General features: G+C 38.0%; 1 protein-coding gene across 1 annotated transcript; it reads right to left on the bottom strand.

Annotated features, from left to right (window-relative positions):
• Positions 1-12,897: 12,897 nt before the first annotated feature.
• On the bottom strand, positions 12,898-19,933 carry LOC114615537 (zinc finger protein 271-like). The gene is given in 5 exon segments (XM_028761221.1): positions 12,898-13,972; positions 13,975-14,007; positions 14,010-15,830; positions 16,713-16,839; positions 18,954-19,933. Coding segments are annotated over 5 exon segments (2,310 nt in total). The 5' UTR covers positions 18,984-19,933; the 3' UTR covers positions 12,898-13,673.
• Positions 19,934-21,770: the final 1,837 nt, after the last annotated feature.

The following is a 21,770-nucleotide window of genomic DNA, read 5'->3' as shown; positions in this document are numbered from 1 at the left end:
GGTGATGCTTGCGTCTATGACTCCTGACCTCTTTCTTAAGTTTTCTATTTCCATGGTCAGACAAGCTCATTTATGCTGCCTGGTTGTTAGCTAAGAGTCGTGGAGATCTCAGGGGTCCAGAATATTTGAGACTGCTGGTCTTCTTGTGGGGTGGAATACCTTAGCTTCTTCCAGCCCTTCTCTAATTCAATCACAGGGGTCCACAACTTCAGTACAATGGTTGAGTATAATAATCTATATCTGTCTTAGTCAGCTGCTTGTTGGGATTCTTGGAGGACAGCCATGTCTAGGTTCCTGTCTCTAAGCGCATCATAGTATCAGTAATAGTGTCAGGCCTTGGAGCCTCCCCTTGAGATGGATCCCAAGTTGGGCCAGTCACTAGACCACCATTTACTCCGTCTCTTCCCCAATTATGTCCCCACAGTTCATTTAGACAAGAACAATTCTGGGTTAGAGTTTTTGACTGTGGGATGGCAACCCCATTCTGCCACTTGATGCCCAGTCTTTCTACTAGAAGTGGACTCTATGCATTTCCTCTTCCCACTGTTGGGCAGTTAATCTAAGTTCCATACCTTTGTGTCCTGGTCTCTTACCTCTCAGGTCTCTGCTACCTTGAAGTGGGTCCCTCTCGCCTGCTCCCTTTCCTCAATGTTGCAAATTTCCATTTTTTGTGCTGGCCCTCAAGGATTCTCTCCTGTCTCCACACCCATACCTGATCATAGTCATCATTTCCCCTCCACATTGCCTCTTCCACCAAGCTTCCTCCCTCCATCTGCCTCCCATGATTTTTTTTTCTCCCTCACTACTGGGATTGAAGCATTCATCCTCATTTGGACCCCTCTGCTTGTTAGCCTTCTTGAATTCTGTGCAATGTGTATCCTAGGTATTCTGCACTTTTTGGCTAATACCCATTTAGTAGTGAGAACATACCATGCATGTTTTTCTGGGTTTGAGTTACCTCAGTCAGGATGACATTTTCTATTTCCATTCATTTGCCTGCAAAACTCATGATGTCCTCATTCTTAATAGCTGAATAGTATTCCATTGTATAAATGAACCAGATTTTCTGTATCCATTCTGCCACTATGGGACATGTGATTAGTTTCCAGCTTCTGGCTATCACAAATAAGGCCACTATAAACATAGTGAAACATGTGCCCCTGTGGCATGGTGGGGCATCTTTTGGGTATATGCCCAAGAGCAGAATAGCTGGGTCTTCAGGTTCATCTATTTCCAATTTGTTGAGAAACCTCCAGATTGATTTCCAGAGTGATTTCACTAGTTTGCAATCCCATCAACAATGGAAGAGTATTCCTCTTTCTCTACATCCTCACCAACATGTGCTGTCACCTGAAGTTTTGATCTTAGCCATACTGACTGATTAAGGTGGAATCTCATAGTTGTTTTTATTTGCATATCCCTGATTATTACAGACTTTGAACATTTCTTTAAGTGGTCCTCAGCCATTCAAGATTCCTGTGTTGTTAATTCTCTGTTTACCTTTATACCCCATTTTTTGATTGTGTTGTTTAGTTTTTTGGAGGTTAGCTTCTTTACATTTGTTAGATATTATCCCTCTATTAGATGTGGAGTTAATGAAGGTCATTTTTCCCAGTCTGTAGGTAGCCAATTTGTCCTGTTTACGATGTTCCTTGCCTTACAGAAGCTTTTCAGTTTCATGAATTTATCAATTATTGGTTTTAGAGCCTGAACCATTGGTGTTTTCTTTAGGAAATTTCCACCCCAAACCCACTGCCAATGTGTTCGAGGGTCTATCACACTTTCTCTTCCATTAGATTCAGCGTATCTGGTTTTATTTTGACATCTTTGATTCATTTAGACTTAAGGTTCATGCAAAGTGATAAATATGGTTCTATTTTCATTTTTCTACATACTGGCTGCCAGTTAGATCAGCACCATTTATTGAAGATGCTTCCTTTTTTTCCATTGTATTTTTTGGCCTTTGTGTCAAAAATCAAGTGTCCATAAGTGTTTGGGTTTATCTGTTTCTTCAGTTCTATTAGTGTCTGTCTCTGTACCAATACCATGCAGTTTTTATCACTATTATTCTGTAGTATAGCTTGAGGTCAGCGATGGTGATTCCCCAAGAAGACCTTACATTATTAAGAATTGTTTTCTAGGAGCCTGTGCCTTGAACATACCATGGGCACTACCTCTGCACAAAGTCCCACAACACCCAAAGGAAGCTACACTCCAAGGCACTCTAACATACTCAGGATCATAGGTTAGGAGGCCACAACATCTGCCCAGACACGGCAACACTGAGATTAATTGGGACCAGCAGAATCCAGGGACACAGAAACGCCCACCTAGCCAGTAGCTCGGGTTCTTTCTGGTCTGAGCCTGTGCCTTGACCAGACCTTGGGTGCTACCTCTGCACCCAGTCACACAACACCCAGAAGAAGCTCAAATACCTGGCTCTCTAACATGCCCAGGATCATAGGATCACAGGAGCTTGGTCACATCAGGATTTCAGGATCCCAAAGGCAGCTTTACTCCCAGAATCTCTTACACACCCAGGATCTCAGGACCACAGGATCCAAGAATCACAGGATCCCAGAGACAACTAGACTCTGAAGAGTTCTGACACAACCAGGATCACAGGAGGAAGAGACTCTAGTCAGAAACAGAGAGGAAAGGTAGCAATAGAGATAAACAGATGGCGAGAGGCAAGCATAACAACATAAACAAGAGGAACCAAGGTTATATGGCATCATCAGAATCCAGTTCTCCCACCATAGCAAGTCCTGGATATATCATCACACTAGAAAAACAAGATGTGGATAAAAAATCACTTCTCCTGATTATAATAGAGGACTTTAATAAGGACATAAATAACTCCCTTAAAAAAAATACAGGAGAACACAGGTAGAAGCTCTTAAAGAGGAAACACAAAAATCCCTTAAAGAATTACAGGAAAACACAACCAAACAGGAGAAGGAATTGAGCAAGACCATCCAGGATCTAAACATGGAAATAGAAACAATAAAGAAAACACAAAGGAAGACAACCTGGGACATAGAAAACACAGGAAGGGAATCATAATTCATAGGTGCAAACATCACCAACAGAATACAAGAGATAGAAGAGAGGATCTCAGGTGTAGAAGATACCACAGAAAACATTGACACAACAGTCAAAGAAAATGCAAAAAGGAACACTATCCAGTACATTCTATAAAGCCACAATTATGTTTAAACCTAAACTACACAAAACCCAACAAAAAATGAGAAGTTCAGAACAATTTCCCTTATAAACATTAATGCAAAAATACTCAGTAAAATTCTTGCAAACCACATATAAGAACACATCAAAACAACCATTCACCATGATAAAGTAGGCTTTATCCTAGGGATGCAGGGATGGTTCAGTCTGTGGAAATCCATCAATGTAATCCACTACATTAAACAAACTCAAAGAAAAAAGCCACATGATCATCTCACTAGATGCTGAGTAAGCATTTGACGAAATTCAATATACCTTCACGTTAAAAGTCTTGGAAAACTCAGGAATTCAAGGTCCATACCTAAACACAGTAAAAGCAATATACACCAAACCAGTAGCCAACATCAAACTAAATCAAGAGAAACTTGAAGCAATCTCATTAAACTCAGGGACTAGACAAGGCTGCCAACTCCCTCCCTACATATTCAAAATAGTATTTAAAGTTCTAACTAAAGCAAGTAGGCAACAATGGGAGGTCAAAGGAATACAAATTGGAAAGGAAGAAGTCAAAATATCACTATTTGCAGATGACATGATAGTATACTTAATTGACTCCAAAAATTTGACCAGAGAATCTGATTTAAAAAAAAAAAGTCAGTAAAATGACTGGATATAAAATTAACTCAAACAAATTAGTACCCTTTGTATACTTAAAGGAAAAACAGGCTCAGAAAAAAAATTAGAGAAACAACATCCTTCACAATAGTCACAAAAAATTTTAAATACCTTGGTGTGAATCTACCCAAGCAAGTTAAAGATCTGTATGACAAGAACTTCAATCTCTGAAGAAAGAAATTGAAGATGATCTCACAAAATGGAAAGATCTCCAGTGCTCATGGATTAGTGGGATTAATATAGTAAAAATGGCCATCTTGCCAAAAACAAACTACAGATTCAATGCAATCTCTATGAAAATTCCAAGTCAATTCTTCATAGACTTCGAAAGAGCAATTCTCAAATTCATTTGGAATAACATAATACCCAGAATAGCAAAAACTATTCTCAACAATAAAAGAATTTCTGGGGGGTTACCATTCCTGACCTGAAGCTGTATTACAGAGCAATAGTGAAAAAGCCTACATGGTATGGGTACAGAGACAAGCATGTAGATCAATGGCATAGAATTCAAGACCCAGAAATGAACCCACACACCTATGGTCACTTGGTCTTTGAAAAAGGAGGTAAGACCATCCAGTGGAAAAAAGACAGCATTTTCAACAAATGGTGTTCTTTCCACTGAAGGTCAGCATGTAGAAGAATGCAAATTGATCCATTCTTATCTCCTCTTACAAAGATCAAGTAAATGTCAGTCAAAGACCCCTACATAAAACCAGATACACTGAAACTAATAGAGGAGAAAGTGAGGAAGAGCCTCAAACATATGGGCACAGGAGCAAAATTCCTGTTCAGAACACCAATGGCTTATACTCTGAGATCAAGAGTCAACAAATGGGACCTCATAAAATTGCAAACTTTCTAAGGCAAAGGACAATCTCAATAGGACAAATCAGCAATCAACGGATTGGGAAAAGAACTTTACCAATTCAACATCTCATAGAGGGATAATATCCAATATATACAAAAAACTCAAGAAGTTAGACTCCAGAGAATCAAATAACCCTATTAAAACCTGGAGTACAGAGCTAAACAAAGAATTCCCAACTGAGGAATCTGGCAGGGCTGAGAAGCATCTTAAGAAATCTTCAACATCCTTAGTCATCAGGGAAATGCAAATCAAAACAACCCTGAAATTTTACCTTATACAGGTCAGAATGGCTAAGATCAAAAACTCAGGCGACAGCAGATGCTGGTGAGGATGTGGAGAAAGAGGACTGCTCCTCCATTGTTGGTGGGATTGCAAGCTGATATAACCATTCTGGAAATCAGTTTGGTGTTTCCTCAGAAAATTGGACATAGTATTACCTGAGGATCCAACTATACCACTCCTGGGCATATACCCAAAAGATGCTCCAACATATAACAAGGACACATGATCCACTTTGTTCATTGCAGCCTTATATATAATAGCCAGAAACTGGAAAGAACCCAAATGTCTTTCAACAGAGGAATGGATACAGAAAATGTGGTACATTTACACAATTGAGTACTACTTTGGTATTAAAAAGACTGAATTCATAAAATTCTTAGGGAAAAGGGTGGATCTAGAAAAAAAATCTCCTGAGTGCCGTAACACAATCACAAAAAAAAAAAAAATCACATGGTATGTACTCTCTGATAAGTGGATATTACTGCAAATGCTCAGAATACCCAAAGATACAAATCACAGACCCCATGAAGCTCAAGAAGAAGGAAGACCAAGGTGTGTGTGCTTCTGTCCTATTTAGAAAGGGGAACAAAATACTCACAGAATCAAATACATAGACAAAGTGTGGAGCATAGAATGAAAGAATGGCCATCCAAAGACTGTCCCACATGGGTATCCATCCCATATACAGTCACCAAACCAGATACTATTGTGGATGATAAGGAGAGGATGCTGACAGGAGCCTGGTATAGGTGTCTCTTGATAGGATCTGCCAGACCCTGACAAATATAGAGGGGATGCTCACAGCCAACTATTTGGCTGAGCATGGGGCCCCCAATGAGGTTCCCAATGGAGAAGTTAGAGGAAGGGCTGAAAGAGCTGAAGGGGTTTGCAACTCCATAGGAAGAAAAATAATATCAACTAACCAGACCACCCAGAGCTCCCAGGGACTAAACCACCAACCAAGGAGTACACATGCAGGGAGTCATGGGCATATGTAACAGCTGGATATGTAACAGAAGATGGTCTTGTTGGGCATCAATAGGAGGAGAAGCCCTAGGTCCTGTGTATGCTCGATGTCCCAGTGTAGTGGAATTTGAGGGCAGGGAGCCAGGAGTGGGTGGATGGGTGGGTGTGGGAACAACCTCATGGAAGCAGGGGAGGGGGGTGGGATAGTGGATATGTGTGTGGGGGTATGGGAGGACTGAGAAAGGGGATAACATTTGAAATGTAAATAAAGAAAATATCCAATACAAAGAAAAGAGTGAAAAGATAAAAGTTGAGATAAAAAGCTCAAAAATTTGTTTTCAACATCCTAGGTTTTTATCCATATGAAATTGAAAATTGCTTTTTCCATGCCTGTGAAGAATTGTGTTGGGATTTTGATGGGGGCTGCATTGAATCTGTACATTGCTTTTGGTAGGATGGCCATTTCACTATGTTACTCCTACCAATTCATGAGCATGGGAGATCTCTCCATTTTCTCAGATCTCCATTGATTTCTTCCTTGAAATACTTGTGGTTCTTGTTACTTCTTTGGTTAAAATTACCCCCAAGATACTTTATATTACTTGTGGCTATAGTGAAGGATGTTGCTTCCCTACTATCTTTCTCAGCCTGTTTATCATTTGTATAATGGAAGGCTACTGATTTGTTTCATTTAATTTTGTATCTGGCCACTTTGCTTAAGTTGTTTATCAGCGGTAGAAAATCTCTGGTAGAATTTTTGGGGTCACTTATGTATACTATCATACCATCTAAAAATTGATTTCTTCTTTGCTAGTTTGTATCCCCTTGATCTCCTTTTGTTGTCTTATTGCTCTAGCTAGAACTTCATATACAATATTGAATAAATACAAAGAGATTGGGCAGCATCTCTCCCTTTTTTGTTCCTTTTTGGTTTGTTTGTTTGTTTTGTTTGTTTTTGGAGACAGGGCTTCTCTGTATAGCCCTGGCTGTCCTGGAATTCACTCTGTAGCCCTGGCTGGCCTCGAACTCAGAAATCTGCCTGCCTCTGCCTCTTAAGTGCTGGGATTAAAGGCATGCGCCACCACCACCCGGCTGGGCAGCTTTTCTTATCCCTGATTTCCATGGGATTGCTTCAAGTATCTCTCCATTTAATTTGATATTGGCTGTTGGTTTGCTGTATATTGCTTTATCATGTTTAGGTATGCACATTGAATTCCTGATCACAACTGATTGTGGGGCAGTTTCTAACTGGCTGCAGGAGGCCTGGGGTTTTTCCAATAACTGTCCTGTGGACATGTCCATATCTGGGAAACAGAAATTTAGGCCTAGTCATCTGACTAGATATTTCAGACCTGTCATGGAGTCTGCCTGTCTCAGTCCTCTTAAGCTGTTTCAATTATGGAGTTTTAAGAATGGCAAGAAAAAGCAATCTAGCGAAGAGCAGAACACAGAGAGAAAGAACAGTCTGGATATCCATCACAGCAGTACCTAGGCAACAAGCTTGCATGCACAATTGACTTAGAGTTGTTTGAGTTTGCTGCTCCCAAACATCACTCTATCAGGAACCCCTCTCCAATGTGAGGCTGGTCATTGGCACATATCAAACATCTTACCCAAATGGGAAAGGTCAGAACTTCAAAGATGAAAAGGATGCATGATAATACATAGATACAATAGTGGCATGATTATTATGGGAGTAAGAACACTCTGATTACATTGGAAGCCCACTACACAGGAGGAAAAACATTCCTGGTACTGCTAATGTGGATGCAAACCATGATTGTGGAGCTCAGAGGATTCAAGGGTGAATGCATTCCAATTTTGGAGAATTGAAAAATGAACACCTTGTGACATTATCATATATATATATATATATATATATATATATCAACACACACACACCCTCTCTGCCTGCAGGATCAGGACACAAAGTTCTGAGCTATGTCTCCAGCGTCATGCCTATCTGTGTGCTACCTTAATTACTGGAATGACAATGTTGGATTATTTCTTTGAAACTGAAAGCAAGGCCTCAGGTAAGTAGTCTCTTTTATAAGAGGTTTTGTGGTCATGGTGTTTCTACACTGTAATACAGGAGCAACTAAGACACTACCATGACACCTCTGGTGAATTTATTTATATCTGTGGGTTAATCTTTAATTATACTTTATATATTTTTAGCAGATACACACAAGACATGCCTCATCCTGTAGAGTGACTTGCACCTAAATTTATCCATACTTTAATACAAATATTTCTTCATAGAAAGAAATCAAAATCTGGGTATTCAGTTGGATCACACTGGTAGTATGTACAGAAACACAGTCAAAAAAGCATTGACTAAGCCTTTGTAATTAAAGCTACCTAAATTATCGAAAATCAAGAAAAAGTACCATATAATTTCTGCTATATTTATATTGCTTGTGATGTCAAAAGAAAACATGGAATAAAATTAAATTTTACAAGGTTTATGTGCTCTTGAAAAAAATTCCTAAGGAAACAACTGCAGTTTTACTAACTGCTTAAAGATTAAGTGTCCACGGGCTGAAGAGATGGCTCAGAGGTTGAGATGCTTTTCCCAAGTATCCTGGTTCACTTCGCAGCATCTGTGTGGCAGCTTACAATTATTTGTAACTCTAGTTTAAAGGGCTCTGATACCCTCACACAGACATACATGCAGGCAAACGCCAATGCACATAAAATAAATAAATAAATAAATAAATAAATAAATAAATAAATAAATAAATAGACAAATAGCGATTAAAAAATACTATTATCCTGGCAATTGTCCATTATTTCACATATGGTGAAATAATTATGAAAGGTTCAGCCTGGTAGATTAGACGTGATTTTCATTGAGTTTCTACATATAAATATTGAACTCATTTCTTTTTATTTATTAAAACAACATCCTCTTTCTTTAGGTTAGGGAAGTTTTCTTCTATAATTTTGTTGAAGATATTTACTGGCCCTTTAACTTGAGAATCTTCACACTTATCTATACCTATTATCCTTAGGTTTGGTCTTCTCATTGTGTCCTGGATTTCCTGGATGTTTTGGGTTAGTAGCTTTTTGCATTTTGCATTTTCTTTGACAGTTGTGTGAATGTTTCCCATGGTATCTTCTGCACCTGAGATTCTCTCTTCTATCTCTTGTATTCTGTTGGTGATGCTTGCATCCATGACTCTGATCTCTTTCCTAGGTTTTCTATCTCCAGGGTAGTCTCACTTTGAGATTTCTTTATTGTTTCTACTTCCATTTTTAGATCCTGGATGGTTCCATTTAATTCTTTCACTTGTTGGGTTGTGTTTTCTTGCAATTCTTTAAGGGCTGTTTTGTCTTTCCTCTTTAAGGGCTTCTACCTGTTTACCTGTATACTCTTGTATTTCTTTAAGGAAGTTAATTATGACCTTCTTAAAGTCCTCTATCATCATCATAAGAACTGATTTTAAACCTGAATCCTGCTTTTAGAGTGTGCTGGGGTGTCCAGGACTTGCTATGGTGGGAGAATTGGGTTCTGATGATGTCAGATAACCTTGATTTCTGTTGCTTATGTTCTTATGCTTTCCTTTCACAATCTGGTTATATCTAGTGCTACCTGCACTCACTCTCACTGACTGGAGCCTATCTCTCCTGTTATCTTGTTTGTGTCAGAACTCCTCAGAGTCCAGCTGTCTCTGTGATCCTGTGATCCTGAGATCCTGGGTGGAAGAACTCTTGGAACTCAGGCTGCCTCTGTGATCCTGAAATCCTATGATCCTGGACATGTTAGAGTTTCTGGGAGCCCAGCTCCCTCTGGGTGTTGTGGGATCGGGTGCAGAACTCTGATCCTTGTTAAGTTTGAGTTTCTGGGAGTCCAGCTCTCTCAACTGCTCTGAGTGCAGCGGATTTTCCGCTGTTCTGAGTACAGTGGTTCCTCTAAGATGGGTCAGGATATGGTGTCTTCACAGGAGCAGACCAGTTAGGAATCAACCTCAGCAATAAGGGTCAAGCAGAGGGGGCAGAAGGGGAGTGGTATTTGGGAGAGAGGGGTTTTGGTGGTTGATGATTCCTGAGTGAGCTGGGCTTCCAACTGCAGCTCTGGGGCTTCTGGTTTGGGAGAAGGTTTTTACCCACTGCTCTGAGTGCAGTGTTTCCTCTAGGACAGGTCAAGATATGTTGTCTTCATGGGAACAGATCAGCTAGGAGTCTGCCCCATCAAAAAGGATCAAGCAAGGAAAAGAAGGGGAATCTAGGTGGATGCCAGGAAATGCATGCTGACAGGAGCCTAATATGGCTATCTCCTTAGAGGACTGCCAGAGCATGATATTAAAAGAGGTGGATGCTGGCAGCCAATCATTAAACTGATCATTGAGTTCCCATGGAGAAGTTAGAGAAAAGACTCAAGGAGCTGAAGGGGTTTTCAGCCCCATGGGGAGAGCAATAATACCAACCAACCAGAGCTCCCAGGTTCTAAACCACCAACCTGGGAGCACACAGGGTAGTACCCATGGCTCCAGCTGTATATGTAGGGGAGAATGGCCTTGTCAGGCATAGGTGAGAGAGGAGGTCCTTGGTCCTGTGAAGGCTGCATGTCCCATTGTGGGGTAATTCAAAGGCAGGGAGTTGGGAACAGGTAGGTCAGTAGGTACACATCCTCATAGAAGCAGCAGTTGGGGGTTGGGGGGGAGAATGTCATAGGGTGTTTCTGTTCCAAATGCCTATCTAAATTCTCTTGTATACTCAACACATTAGTAACATTTTTGCTAAATGAATAACAAAAGTAGCTGTCTTCTTGTGTCAAAACAATTGCAGAAGCAGTGGTGTTAGCAATTACTGTAATTAAAGCTGTTATACCAGCAATGATCAAGCAAACTACCCTTTTGCTTCTGCTTAAAGCCTAACTCACTTCTTCCAGTACTTGAAAGCATTTTTCATAAAACCAAGGTTCTATAATACTCAGGGCAGTAAGACAAAAGCTGGTTGATAGACCCCCATAACAGACATGCCAGGTTTCAACATACTAATACAATTAGGAAGTACACAATCAATGCGACTTACAATAAATATTGTAGAAGAGACAAAAGTAATTTTAACTTGACAATTAAAAGAGCCTTATTGCTTCAAGAATGGCATATATAGCTTGATCATGCTATCCCTTTTTGTCCAGGAAATATGCCTGCCCGTTGTGTTAAAGCTTGTCTTTAGCAACATCAACATGTTGGAGCCAAAGTACATGACTTGAAACTGAAAATGGACCCCCAGACAGAGTTATTAATTTAACAGACTGGCAAGCCAAGGGGGGGGGGGGAAGATTTTGCACAGAGCCTTACCAACCTAAGACAGAAGTACACTCCTTTGATAATGCATATTCCAAGATCGGTAAGGAAGTCATTATGAGAAGACAGGCTCAATCTTGTTTATGCAATAAAAAGGGGGGAGATGTGGAGAGATTTGGGGGCTGGCTGGCAGGAATCTGATATTGGCCAAGGATTAGGAAATGGGCCTCAGGTGGGAATCGAAATCCTAGGCTAGAACAAAGAAGTACTTTCAGGAAGGAATCTAAGTCTTAGGCTAGAACAAAGAAGTAATTACAGGCAGGAATATAAACCTTAGGTTAGAACAAAGAAGTGGGATTCAGGCATGAAAATGACATTTGAGCTAGGACAGGGAAGCAGGCTCAGATATTTTCCATGTGCTGCTGGGGGAAAAATGTTTTCTTAGGAAAAAGGAAATTTCCTAATGAACTAGACCTGATGAATTAAGAGACATTTTTGTGACATGGACCAAGGTAATTATTTAATGACATCAGTTCTCTAGAGGTGCTACAGAGATGGTTCAGAAGAGCCTTAGATGCTCTTCCATAGGACTCACACTTGGTTCCCAGCACCTACATCATGCTAAGCCAGAGATTCTACCACCAGTTCTATCAGATCTAATGCTCTCTTCTGAATTCTGAAGGCACAGCATTCATGAATACATTATTGCAAATATACTCGCACACATAAAATAAAAGAAAGTTAATTTTAATAAGGAATAGTTTGAGCTGGGCATTGTGGCACATGCCTTTAATCTAATCTCAGTACCTCGTAGGCAGACTTGGCAAATCTCTGTGAGTCCTAATCCAGCCTGGTCTACAGAGAAAGTTCCAAGGCAGCCAGAGCTACAAACACACACACACACACACACACACACACACACACACACACACTCTACAAAAAACGAATCAAATAAATAGGGGCTGGAGAGATGGTTCAGCATTTAAGAGCACTGACTTCTTCCAGAGGTCTTGAGTTCAATTTCCAGAAACTACATGGTGGCTCACAACCATCTATAATGGGATCTAATGTCCTCTTCTGTCCAGAAAAGTCATCTTGTATTTCTATCTCTGTGAAAATAGGATGATTGTGATGATGGTCTCACAATCAGCAAGCTTGTAGGGAATATAAAATACACATTTGAGGTCTGCACATAGAAATAAATTCTACAAAGGCTGTATTGATATCAAACAGGATCACAGTGTTTCTTCTCAGATGGAGAAGTTACAATGAACAAAACTGTACTTCCAAATTCTACAACTGTTGATCCTGTTAAAATATGGACTCTAGATCAATCTTGTCTGCATTTGGGTCTCAGTGCCCTCTATTCTGAAATGCTCAGTTATGAAGGCAGAGGCACAAGGAGACAAAATAATGGTATCTCAGTCCTAAGACCACTGAAAATATGTGTTTTCTTATGGTTTTAAGCAAATGAACCCCCGTGAGAGGTTCATTCCACCCTCAAAGATGTTGCTACCCATGGGTTAAAAAACATTGCTCTAATATTCATTTTATGTTACAAGTTTGCAGAAAATATTAATGGGTTTGGTACATTTTTTGTGGGAGACATTTTTCTGGGAAGATGCAACTCATCCCAAGTGGAAATTGAAAATAATCAAGTTCAACTTGTTGAACCAATGATCTTTATTGGATTTTGATACAGGACTCAGGGGAAGGAGTTAGGAAACAAGACCCCGGGGGACTCAATGACAATTGTTATCCTGAAATTTAAAACCATCATATGATACAGATTATGAATACTGACTCTGGAAGCAAACCACATATCCATAGGCATATCTATAGGATAAAGAACATCCAAAATTTGTTGCTTAGTTTGTCAAATCCACTTTTAAGAAGTACAATTTGTCTACGTATCTTAATTTGAGTTAAGCATATGAACGCTGTCAGTTTTACTCTACTTTGAGCCATGTATTTCCCACCTGTGAGAGGTTCATTCCACCCTCAAAGATGTTGCTACCCAAAATATTAATGAGTTTGGTACATTTACCCATGCTACCCAAAATATTAATGAGTTTGGTACATTTTTGTGGGAGACATTAATTAAACACTTTCACAAGTTTCTCGTATACACAATAAACAATTCTTTAGTGTGGAGCCTCAAGTATTACAAACAATACAGCTTGAATAAAGTACATGTCACATTTTTTTCAAGTGGACACTTTTCTAACTAAAAATTTCCAGGTATTTTCTTAGTTCTGAGATTTGGGAAAATGAAAGCTTCATACATTACATGTCTGAGGTTTTTCTCCTGTAAGCATTCTTTAATGAACCAACAGTAAAAGATTTGTACATAAACTACATTTATAAGGACACTCTTGTATATATTCTCTGATAAACTCTAAGATGATCTCCCTTGGGCATGATTTTTCTCATTCACTTCATTTGCTAAGTTTCTCTACTCTACACATTCTCTGATGAGTGCTAAGATTGTTTCTGGCAAAAGAATTAATCACATTAATTATATTTTTAAGGGTTTTCTCCTGCATGAATTCTCTGATGTATTCTAAGACTGCTTTTGCAGGTAAAGTATTTGAAACATTCATAACATTTGAAAATTTTCTCTTCTGTATCAATTCTCTGATGAATAAGAAGACTACATTTTTGGGGAAATCATATGTCACGTTCATACTTGTAATGTTGCTTTCTCCTGTGTAAATTCGCTGATGTTTTTTAACTCACCTTTGTAGGAAAAGCATTTGTCACATTCACTAATTTGAAAGGCTTCTCTCCTGTATGAACTCTCTGATGAACATTAAGACTGCTTTTGCGGATAAAGCATTTCTCACATTCACTACATTGGTAAGGTTTCTCTCCTGTATGAATTCTCTGATGAATAATAAGACTGCTTTTATGGGCAAAGTATTTTCCACATTCACTACATTTGTAAGGTTTCTCTCCTGTATGAATTCGCTGATGAATTATAAGATTGTCTTTCAGAGTAAACCATTTGTCACATTCACTACATTTGTAACATTTCTCTCCGGTATGAATTCTCTGATGAATAATAAGATTGCCTTTTTGGGTAAAGCCTTTGTCACATTCACTACATTTGTAAGGTTTTTCTCCTGAATGTATTCTCTGATGCATTATAAGAGGATATTTCTTGGTAAAGCACTTGTTACATTCACTACATCTGTGAACTTTTTCTCCTGTATGAATTCTCTGATGAATACTAAGATAGCCTTTCTGGGTGAAGCATTTGTCACATTCACTACATTTATAACATTTCTCTTGTGTGTGACCTATCTGATGAATCATAAGATTACCTTTTTGGGTAAAGCCTTTGTCACATTCACTACATTTGTAAGGTTTTTCTCCTGTATGAATTCTCTGATGAATTTTAAGACTGGCTTTGTAGGTAAAGCATTTATCACATTCACTACATTTGTATGGTTTCTCTCCTGTGTGGATAATCTGATGATTTCTAAGGGCACTTTTGTAGCGAAAGCATTTGTCACATTCACTGCATTTATATGGTTTTTCTCCTCTATGAATTTTCAGATGTCTGCTAACACCACCAACTTGGGAGAAGCATTTGTCACCTTCACTATATTTGTAAGGTTTCTCTCCTGTATGAAGTCTCTGATGTCTTCTAAGATGGCTTTTGTTGGTGAAGCATTTGTTACATTCACTACATTTGTAAGGTTTCTCTCCGGTATGAATTCGCTGGTGACTTATAAGATGGCATTTGTTGGTGAAGCATTTGTCACATTCACTACATTTGTAAGGTTTCTCTCCTGTATGAATTCGCAGATGACTTCTAAAATAGCCTTTGTCGGTGAAGCATTTGTCACATTCACTACATTTGTAAGGTTTCTCTCCTGTATGAATTCGCTGATGAATTCTAAAATAGTTTTTGTCAGTGAAGCATTTGTCACATTCACTACATTTATAAGGTTTCTCTCCTGTATGAATTCGCTGATGAATTCTAAGATAGCCTTTGTAGGTGAAGCATTTGTCACATTCACTACATTTATAAGGTTTCTCTCCTGTATGAATTCGCTGATGAATTCTAAGATAGCCTTTGTCAGTGAAGCATTTGTCACATTCACTACATTTGTAAGGTTTCTCTCCTGAATGAATTCGCTGATGAACCCTAACATAGTCTTTCGTGGTAAAACATTTGTCACATTCACTACATTTGTAACGTTTCTTTTTATTATTCGTTTGTTCCAGCGTGAGTTTTTCTTTACAGTCAAAATCCTTATCAAGCTCTGTACCACTGTATTCTTTCTTTCCTCTGTGGATTCCCTGAGGTAAACTGATGGTAGACCAGGAATTTAAACAGTTTGCAGGTTTTTTATATTTGCAAGGTTCTCTGTTGTTTCCAGTTTGAAGCCTGCTTGGGTTTGATGATTCAACAGGTGTATCCCTGAGGTTAGGTTTATAAACTGTACTTTGGGTAGATTCATCAATGATTTTAACAAGCTCATGACATTTATAAGACTTCACTTGGATATTCACATGCTCGTGAACAATATACTGTAGGTCTTGATCTAAGATGTTCTCATATTTATGACACATGCCATGACTCTCTGAAAAAAAAAAGCAATTAGATATGACAGGGATTAGTAGACGAGTAAGACAATACACCACCACATTCCCTGAAATTTTCTAATGTAAATTAGTGATCTCAAAGATAGAGCTCTCAAAAATGGTCTTTCCTGTTTCACAATCATAACATGGATGCTTAGAACAACCTGAAATCTCATCTATATGAAATGACATGAAACTATAGCCTTCTATATCTTATTTAAACACTGTGCTTTGCAGAATGTGAAAAGAATAGGTAATGGAACAGTACAGGACTTTGAGAAAGCAGCTCTCTGAAGGATCGAGTCAAAAAAAAGTTTCTCGATTTTCTTTTTTATGTTTTGTGACAGAGTAACATAGTGTAGCTTTGGTCAGCAAGGAATTGATTATGTAATCTACCCTGGCATGGAACTCATGATACAGAAGCCATGCTGTACCAAAATCAAACATGGAAGCCAAAGATCAAAAACCAAATAAATAAGGAACAATAAAATTTTCACAACCAACAGCTCTTTTTCTATTTAGAAACTTCTGCACTTTTAAAATTCATAAACAACTGAAGACTGAAATGCAACATTAAAATTAGAATACTCCCTTATTACAGGAGTCGCAATATATTCTCTTACTCTAAATATTCAGATTTTTTTGAACATTGAACTTTTGATTAAAGCAGATACAATGTTTTGAGAGATTACACAGAATACAATACTGGATCCTCTTCTAAAGAGTGGAGAGAAATATAAAGGAAGCATAATGAATAACTTATGTTGGTATCCTGAATTTCCCTTATTCTAGGAGTCTCTAGACATGTCAGAGAGTTGATATACACACAGTAGGTAAAATCAAAGAATGAATCAGGAATCTTACAATAAGGCTAGTCTTACCCACAAAAAGCAGATTGTTGTAATTCTCCAACATCACATCCATGTACAATGCCCTCTGAGCATGGTCAAGACTTTCCCATTCCTCCTGTGAGAAGTCCACAGCCACATCCTTGAATGTTAACTGACCCTGTAATAGAAAATTACCTGTTTATCATGTGCTGCTGGACAAAAGAATTTTCCTAGATGAAACAGACCTAAAGAATAAGGGTCACGTTGTGATCAATATGAGTCATGGGAAATATTCAAGGACAAACAGCATCTTCTAGAAGTGCTATAGAAATGCGTCAGATGTTAAGCATTGCTGCTCTTATCAGACAATGCAGAGAATGACATGAGTACATTCCTAAGGTCTCTCTGTTACATGAATTTTCAACAGATGAATATGCCACCATCTCTGCATTTGAAAACTTGTGTGCAGGTTGGATTCTATGATCCTAAACTGTTTCCCAGGACCCACATGAACTACACAGCAGATGTTTACTTCCAATCCTTTAAAATCTAATGCTCTCTTCTGAACATAAAGGCTGGAGGAATATACAGCACATATGCATACTTTCAGGCAAATGTACATAAAAGAAAACTGAAATTTAATTTAGTAAAGGATGTTACCTACCATAGTCTTAGTCTTTATTGTATTTTCCTATTCTCTGAAATAGGATTACATAATGGAATCATAAATAGCAAACTTTTAGTGAATATAACATATGAGATCTAGATGCTCGAATGTACCATTATGAATTACAGGGTTGTTATCAACCAGAATCCCAGTGACACATCACAGATGGTTAAATTACAATGAGTAAAACTGTGCTTCTAAATTCTACACCTGTCAGCCTTGCTCAACCATGGACATTATATCAATCCTGTCTGCAGCTGGGTCTCACCTGACTCTACTCTAAAATTCTCAGTCGATATCCTGAGACCTAGGTACAATGCTGTACCCTTACTAGAGCAAAGACGTAGAAAGTGAAACGCAGAATTGTTGGATGAATTAAGAACCACAATTTTTCTTTAAACAGAAAAAAAGGGTAATGTCAGTGAACACATTCAATATTCCAAAGGACCAGAGAATAAAGTACTTTATAAAGATGTTTTATGAGACTATACTCACAAGACTAAGATATATAAAAGAAAAACAGAATTAGAGAGAACATTAAAATTATTTACATTTTTCTGAATGTCTCCAAAAAAACAAACAAACAAACAAACAAAGAATATTATTGTAAAAAAACAGCACCACAACCCTTCAGATTTTTTCCCCTATGTAACATATAACTTGGAAGAGAGAGAGAAAAAAAAATAAAACATACGAAGGATGGGACATTCTTTCCATTAAAGAGAAGAGAAGAATTAAGAGGGACATTCAGTAATGGTTGAAATTTCATGGCTTATACAAAGTACCAAGGCAATACTCTCCAGAAAAATCTTACTAATACATTCTATGTGCTTCAATAAAAAGGTACACACAGTAGTGTTTACACTACTTCTAAAAAATGAAACAAAGGAGAAATAGAAAATAATCATCTCTATATTGAGAACTTACCACACTGAGGACTGGTCAGACTCTCCAGAGACAAATAGATTTCATGTGTCAACACACACATGATTACTGTGTGACACAAAACGCCAAAAAGAGATACCAGAATACTACAATCTGTATCCTCTAAAAACACATCGATTTTATGGCAAGAGAGAGTCACATATTCCTTCCATCATCTGTGCCTCTACAGAGCTGAAATATTTACTATTAGGACTCAACACAGTGGTTGTATTCTAATTCTACTTTCCCATAAACTCTACTCTTCCATATATTTGCCTATCCACATCCACAAGCTTGTTTCTAGAAACCTGACCATTCCTGAAACAGCATTCATGTAGCACGTGAGACTTTCGTTCCCCACTAATATAAAAGGGCACAAGTTTATCCAATGTAGAAATTAGCTATCATTATATTCACAGAGAATCATTTGCAGTAGATTCTCTTTCAGACCTGAAGGCCTTGAGGCCTCAGAAATTTATGTCCTCACTGTATAAAATCCAGTGAAAATACAATAGGCACAAGGCTGTGCTTGTCCCTTTTGAAGTGAAAGATCTAAAGGCTCAATTTTGATCATTGAAAAGAACAAAGATAAATTACAGAAACGAAACACTTTAGATAACATTACCAGAGGTAGAGAACTAAGGTCTCAAATGGTTTAAATACTAATAGGAATTTCAAAGAAATGTGGAAAGGGCACTAACCTGAGGAGTATTTATGAGAGAAGCATTCATTCTTCTTGTTACTCTTCTCCGAAAAATTAAAAGCTAAAATAAATATAGCAATGTTATGAACAATGCTAAACCAAATAACAACACATAAGAAGGAAAATTATACCAGTAAACTTGACAACATTCCTACAGACAGGAGAGCATGGAATGGTATATTTAATGTGGCAAGAAAAACTATTACAATCTGTGGCCTTTTTCAAACCTTAGCAGGTACCAGGCACAGATATAAAGTATATGTATACCAGCTGTAAAAAAACTACTACTCAGGGTTATTACTGGGAATGTAAGATTCAAGAACTAGAGTCAGAGGCAAATGGCTAGTGGGGCCCTAAGATGGATGCCTAGCATTAAATAAAGTTCATTACCTATCACACTACAATACAATATCTGAACCTTCTGTCATGTTTCATTTCATTCTATCAGGCAGATACAGTACATGTCTTTTCCATGTGTGTCCTGTTGTCTTGTACACACACAGATTCTACCTGTCAAATATCATAATTTGCTCAAATTGATAAATCATCATCAAGTCCCATTTCCATCATCATCTAAGAAGGCTTTACTTCGTTTCTGAGGTAAATTGTATCTTTCCAACTACTCTTCCTTTCAATGAGAATTTCTTTTCTATGTTGCATGCATACCTTTCTGGGAGAATATTGACCACTAAAATTCACGTGAACCCATTTATAAGGAGAATATTACAATTCAAGGCACACCTGTCTTTAAATGGCATGTCCATGTGCTAAATGTTCTAAGCCAGAGGTTCTACGTCTTTCTAATGCTGAAATCTTTTAATACAGTACAAGGAACTCCTGAGTTAATGTATGTACATGTGGCAGGCCCACCTGTAGATTGAAAGAGGAGTGGTGTATCAGTTCCTAAGACCATCAGAAATATATGATTTATGGTAGACTTACGTGACCCCTGTGAAAGGGTCAACTGACCACCGCCGCCCCACAGACACACAGGATAGTTGTTCTAGGCAATGCCAAGGCAAAATCATCAAGAGGCAGGCATGGCAGAAACTCTGTTACTCATAAAAGAATATGTATAGAGATAAAGTAAATCATTTCAGGGTATGTTTTTTGGATGATTCACACATTATGTCAGATCCACAAAAATTCTACCACTGTTGGAAACATTTTCCTGAACATGCATAGATCTGTGTTTTGGGGTTGTTCCAGGCAGTTCTCAGGTTCCAAATTATTAGTAAATATTCCTCAAGTGACACCGCTCAGTTCCAGGCTGCTATGGATTTTCTTTATGATGATAATGATCCTTAAAATTTCTCATGAAAGTATAATGTGTGACACAGGTCTCTTGTTATATAAACTTATACATGTACATTTACCCACAGGAATACAAATATATGTAAAAATACATACATATATACATATTTTATGTATGTCTCAAAAAATAAGAACTTACTCTGTATGTTGAAATAGTATTACTACACAAAGTCGTCATGACCACAATAATAGCATATATGCCACTCTTTTAATGTATTATATTGACCTTATGTTTCTCTCATATCAAATGATTTTCCAGACATTAATCTCTTTCTCTCCACTGTGTAGGTAGTTTAATGTGATAATAGGAAATAGCAGAGGGATGGCATGGTGTGCAAAGTTGTACAAAATTAATGAGAAATGAACAAGAAAAGGATGATATTACTAGAAACAAGTGAATATCAACATTTTATGTCTTAAAACTAGGCCAGGTTATGAGCAAGTGCTGACACACTGTCTCAACTAACAGTGTTTGAGGGCTGGACAGACTGAGCAATGAATTCTACAATTCTCTTAGAAAGACCTATAATAATCTTGCACAGAGGATATTGCACAGAGATATAAAGGCAGCGCTGCAATGTATGACAATGACGTCAGTGCTACATTACGCAGTGCTGTGGAAAGTCATGTAAGAATAAATCAGAAGTGAACAAGAAATGATGAGTTCCTCGAAAATATGAACAAACCAACCTCCTATAGTATATTACTAGAATATGCATCAAACAAGTGCTGAGACTGAAGCAGGAAGAATTTCTTCTAACTGTGTCTGAGGACTGGATAGACTTGCATGGAATTCTCCTTTCCTTAGACAAACCTTATCCTGATGTCAAAAAGAGAATATTGCCTAAAACGCAAAGAAGAGGAACAATAGAAAGTGATCATACAAAGCTGGCTTTTTCTCAATTACCAAAGTAGGGGAATTCAAACCATTATATGCAAAGAAAAAATCACTGACTAGTTGCCAGGATGTACACAGACACAGAGAAGGCCTCTAATCCCATGGAAATAGAGGGACAGCTGCATTCACATCAGAACACAAGACTCTTTCAGCACTTACAAACTAATCAATGGAAGACCCCGAAGATGGAGATACAAATGAGAGAGGAAAAATTATCATATCAATATATACATAAAAAGCCCTGTAGCAAATTATGACATTTGCTGAATATAAAAGCTCTCAAGAGGGTGAGAACAGAGGGAACACATGTCAGAATCATAAAACCAAAGAGAACCACAGCTAACTCATAAACTAATTTGAATAGGCAACTCAAAAATAGCAGAGTTAGAAATAATGGATGAATTTAAACTCCAGGATCTTTGCAATTGCACCAATGTCCCAGAGAACCATGTTTTTAGACAATAGATAAGGCAAATCCTCTTATTTTGAGGATAATCCTCGAGAATATTCTAAAAAATTACAACAGGAACAGAAACATCGGATAAGCCCCATTTCTTATGATCTAAAATCTTCTGACAGAGTTAAGACAGCCACAGCAGAATT

This window comes from Grammomys surdaster, unplaced genomic scaffold (genome assembly GCF_004785775.1).
Source record: "Grammomys surdaster isolate TR1022 unplaced genomic scaffold, NIH_TR_1.0 126861, whole genome shotgun sequence".
NCBI classification, from domain to species: domain Eukaryota; kingdom Metazoa; phylum Chordata; class Mammalia; order Rodentia; family Muridae; genus Grammomys; species Grammomys surdaster.
Note: the sequence above shows the minus strand (reverse complement) of the source record. Positions and strands in the feature narration are given on the sequence as shown.